The sequence below is a fragment of the Gadus chalcogrammus genome, chromosome 3 (genome assembly GCF_026213295.1).
Source record: "Gadus chalcogrammus isolate NIFS_2021 chromosome 3, NIFS_Gcha_1.0, whole genome shotgun sequence".
NCBI lineage: Eukaryota > Metazoa > Chordata > Actinopteri > Gadiformes > Gadidae > Gadus > Gadus chalcogrammus.
Window position 1 is genome coordinate 5,280,268 of NC_079414.1, and position 5,000 is coordinate 5,285,267.

The 5,000-nt window shown below is 43.5% G+C and overlaps 1 protein-coding gene across 1 annotated transcript in view; it reads left to right on the plus strand.

Moving 5' to 3' along the window:
• Nucleotides 1-5,000, plus strand: part of gpm6ab (glycoprotein M6Ab) — a 15,074-nt gene that overhangs the window by 7,414 nt on the left and 2,660 nt on the right. Inside the window, exons 2-5 of the mRNA XM_056585680.1 lie at nucleotides 2,007-2,199; nucleotides 3,976-4,132; nucleotides 4,466-4,619; nucleotides 4,856-4,932. Of these exons, the coding sequence (XP_056441655.1) occupies nucleotides 2,007-2,199; nucleotides 3,976-4,132; nucleotides 4,466-4,619; nucleotides 4,856-4,932 (581 nt within the window). The remainder of the gene's footprint in view (nucleotides 1-2,006; nucleotides 2,200-3,975; nucleotides 4,133-4,465; nucleotides 4,620-4,855; nucleotides 4,933-5,000) is intronic.

Sequence of the window (5,000 nt, forward strand, 5' to 3'; positions counted from 1 at the left end):
GGCCCACCATCTAGAAACATAGCAAAAACAGTGAAGAGGACATGTTGCTATCTCAGAGCCCATGTTCCATGCATTACTCTGCTTTTAGAAACCTTTTTCCCTATACATACATTTATTTATCACATGTGGTGAGAGGACTATACTACAAAGGGCTACTTTCTCTTAAACATTATTTTTAATTCATCACTTCATTGTTTGGATTATTTTAAAGCTATCTCCATTTGGTTCAAACAGACGGACAGCACAATGTACAGCCATGTTTCGTTTCATTTAGTGTTGTGTATTCTGGGTGCTGTCACATCGTCACTGTTCCCCAACAAAGAAAAAGAGAAAGTGGAGAATGTTGTTATGACCTTAACCCTACAACGCATTGGTTTTGACTTAATTCATCTAAATATTTATTTTAACTTCATGATACCAAGACACCCACACGCACACATCAGATTGTCAAACACACACGCACACAATCACCAGTACCACTAAAACCACCAACACCATCACTCTCTTCTGCTGCACTCCTCAGGCGTTGATCCTCAGGGAATATGTGGGAATTGCTAATTAAAGTGCATTAGAGAGAGAGAGAGAGAGAGAGAGAGAGAGAGAGAGAGAGGAGAGAGAGAGAGAAGAGAGAGAGAGAGAGAAAGAGTGTGCGCAGATAGTAGACTACAGTTCACCCTATTTATGTATAGCGAGGGAGAGGGAAAGTGAGAGAGAGAGAGAGATGAGGAGAGAGAGCATATGGAGGACCAGAGGAGGACACTCATCACATATTATTTTTAACCATAATGCGGAGGAGAGCCATTGTGTTTAGCAAGTACAGATGAAAGTGTACCGGGGCAACAGCAGCTGCTGATAGGTCAACTAGAAAGATGAATGACAAATTACATATTCTATTGGTAGGATATGTACAGGATTTCTCTTGTTGTTGAATCGTGTCAAATTTCATGTTTTCCATATTATAAAAAATATGGGGAAAAAGAATGCACCCTTAAACCAAATAATTCTGATAATATTGGAGCGGGAACGAGTAGGATTTAGAGACATTAACTATCTACCCATGTAGTCACTTTAATAGGATCATCAGACCTGAACTAGTTCTAATAGAATAGTGTTCAAACCCAATTGGGAATGAAGGTCACAAATGTCAAATATGAAAAATTAAGGTGGGAAACATACTTTCCTTTCATAATACCATAAACTTTTCCCATCTAACCTCTCATTGACACTCCATCGGGAACGTAAATGACCAATAAATACAATACATACGTCCTCTGACAGTATCATATTATAATATATATCCATCTACATAATTGTATGTTTGTTTGTATGTATGTATGTACGTAATGCATGTATGTATATATGTATAAAAGTATATATATGGATGAATGTATATGTATGTATGCATGAATGTATATGTATGTATGTATGTATGCATGTATGTATGTATGTATGTATGCATGTATGTATGTATGTATGTATGTATGTATGTATGTATGTATGTACGTATGTATGTATGTATGTATGTATGTATGTATGTATGTATGTATGTATGTATGTATGTATGTATGTATGTATGTATGTATGTATGTATGTATGTATGTATCTATCTATCTATCTATCTATCTATCTATCTATCTATCTATCTATCTATCTATCTATCTATCATCTATCTATCTATCTATCTATCTATCTATCTATCTATCTATCTATCTATCTATCTATCTATCTATCTATCTATCTATCTATCTATCTATCTATCTATCTAATTGGCAATAGCACTCATCACCATAAATTTGGTTTCAATTGTCCTAATAACTAGCATAAAGGACTGGAGACAACACAGAAACATCTCAGATCTTAAAGGATGTTCTCCACATAGCGGAGGGCTGCCCTGGAGAACCCTTCTATGCAAAGCGTCACCACTTTCTGTCCACTCCACTGTTCCACCAATGAGCTGTTGTTTCAGGACAGTGATCTCACGGTGTGTTTGTGCCCCTGTCCTCCAGGCTGTAAGGAGTGCTGTGAGCGCTGTGTGGGCAGCCTGCCCTGGGCCTCCCTCATCGCCACCATCCTGCTCTACATGGGCGTGGCCTTGTTCTGCGGCTGCGGCCACGAGGCTCTGAGCGGCACCGTGGGCATCCTCCAGAACTACTTTGAGCTCATCAAGAACCCCGCCGAGCTGCTGGACGTCTTCACCATGTAAGTGACTGTTAGCAGGGGACAGCGCGCCACGCCGCCATGACGCTCGCTGCTGGGCCTCCTCCTCCAGGCTCTCTGGGGGAGCTTTCTGCTGGGCCTCCACCCTCTAGGCTCTCTGGGGGAGCTTTCTGCTGGGCCTCCACCCTCCAGGCTCTCTGGGGGAGCTTTCTGAGGGTCGCAATCACACCCTTAGGCTCTTTGCTGGGGGGCTTTCTGCTGGGCTCCACCCTCCAGGCTCTCTGGGGGAGAGCTTCTCGCTGGCCCCACCCATCCAGCTCTCTGGGGAGCTTCCGTTGAAAAGCGCTGATGTGGATGAGGACCCTAACAATTGTGTCCGGCCAATCACAAGTCAGGGGTGGGGCAGGAGTTGTGATTGGGCCGGTTGGTCTGGATGGACCAATGGCTGTCAGCGACCACAAATCAGAATGCAAAAGGAAGTGAATGAGCAAGACTAGTCTGTTTATTTAAATATATATTTTATTGGCAATACACATCATGGTTTCACCTTGAAGAAACCATAGAATTGTTATTGGAAATATTGATCCAATAATATGACTTTGGGTTATTTTATTTACCATATTTGGGTCCAAAACCTATTGGGTCCAATAGGTTTCAATGTTATTAACAGCACAATGTTTAGGACTTATAGATCAGGGTTGAGCTAGCTGACTCATCCTTTGGAGTAGTTTTATTATAGTTTTATATAGCCAAATGCTTAGCTTGAAAACACAGGGGAGACTTTAGGAGCCTGAAATCTATTGGCTGTAAGAAAAGATTGAAAGCACAAAGTGTTAATTGCAACGAAAAGGAAATAAGACTTTAAACATTAACTCACATACATGTGATTTTGTGTTCCCTGTGTGTTCTGGCTTGGACCAAAAACAAGGATTTAAGACTCTCCAGGCCGCACCTGCTCACCAGAAACGGATCCAGGAAAGTGGCAGAGAAAGAGGAAGAGAGAGAGAGAGAGAGAGAGAGAGAGAGAGAGAGAGGGAAGGATAAAGCCTTCAAAAAGCAATTCTTGGCAAACCTTCAAATTATGCAAATGTGTGTTTATTTATAACCAACAAAGGCATATTCACAACATATTTGTGAACAAAAAAGGTGATTCCTGTGCTGCCTAGTGAACTAGGCATGAGTCCCAAGAGCTGCCTGTACGCATCATGTAACCTGCTGACACGTGATGGAAACTGTGGTCCTTTGCAGGGAGGGGGAACTTATGGCTCTGTTCCGTTCCAAGATCAGTTCCCAAATGGCTCAAAATACCTTGTTTAATCAGATAAAATGCGAGGCAGGGAATGCACAACACATCACTAACATCACAAATTGATCACGCAAATTTTTTTAGTTCCTATTGGATTTGTCTGTTCCAGAGAGCTGGAAGCAAGTGGTTACAGCGCCATACTTTTAGTAAAACAGAAAATACTGGTCAGCCCTTTCTGACATGTCAATATGGGTGTTATCAAATATTATTAAAACAAATATCGCCATTGTACTGAATACCTTTTATTAAAAAAAGAGGTCTAAACATGTGTCCACAACACCTTTAAGCTTTTCGTTGCACCTCTTTGCTTGCAGAGTGTGTCGTCTGTGTGTGTGTGTGTGCGTGTGTGTGTGTGTGTGTTGTGTGTGTGTGTGTGTGTGTGTGTGGTGTGTGTGTGTGATTGTGTGATTGTGTGATGTGTGTGTGTTGTGTGTGTGTGTGTGTGTTTGTGTCGTGTGTGTGGTGTGGTGTGGTGTGTGTGTGTGTGTGTGTGTGTGTTGTTCTCTCCACAGCATCGACATCCTGAAGTACATCATCTATGGCCTGGCAGGGGGGTTCTTCGTGTTCGGGGTGCTGCTGTTGGTGGAGGGATTCTTCACCACCGGGGCCATCAGGGACCTGTATGGGGAGTTCAAGATCACCGCGTGTGGACGCTGTCTCACCGCCTTCGTAAGATTCTCTTTGGTTGACTCTCATCTCAGTGCAGAACCCTCGCTGTGTAGATGAATGACAAACATGAATGAATATGAATTTGAAATTGATACAAATGTATAATCCATGCATATGAAACTCCCTGGAAACTTGAAGTTGACTCAAATATCAAATTATATATAACAATACCGAAGCAACACATAGACAAAGATACTATCGTTTTACACGTGTAGGATTGTTTTCATAGTTACGCCTGAGGTAAGTATTACCTTCTGTAGTTCCCTTCTTATCAGCCTCTTATCTCTAAGCACACTCATCATCTCAACCCAACGGTTCCATCCTCCTACACAGCTGATGTTCCTGGCCTACCTGTTCTTCCTGGTGTGGATCGGGGTGACAGCCTTCACCGGCCTGCCTGTCTTCATGTACTTCAACATCTGGTCCATGTGTCAAAACGCAAGCCTGGTGGACGGAGCCAACCTCTGCCTGGACCTGAGACAATTTGGTAAGAGGGGCTGTGTGTGTACGTTTGTGTGTGTGTGTGTGGGTGTGTGTGTGTGTGTGTGTGTGTGTGGGTGTGTGTGTGTGTGTGCGTGCTTGGTGCGTGCGTGCGTGCGTGCGTGCGTGCGTGCGTGCGTGCGTGCGTGCGTGCGTGCGTGCGTGCGTGCGTGCGTGCGTGCGTGCGTGCGTGCGTGCGTGCGTGCGTGCGTGATGCTTATGTAGTTGTGGATATTGTTACAGGAGTGGTCTCCATCTCGGAGGAGAGGAAGGTGTGCACAGGATCGGAGAAGTTCTTCCGGATGTGTGAATCCAACGAGGTGAGGGGAGAGAGAGAAATAAAGAGAGAGAGAGCGAGAGAGAGAGAGAGAGAGAGAGAGAGAGAGAG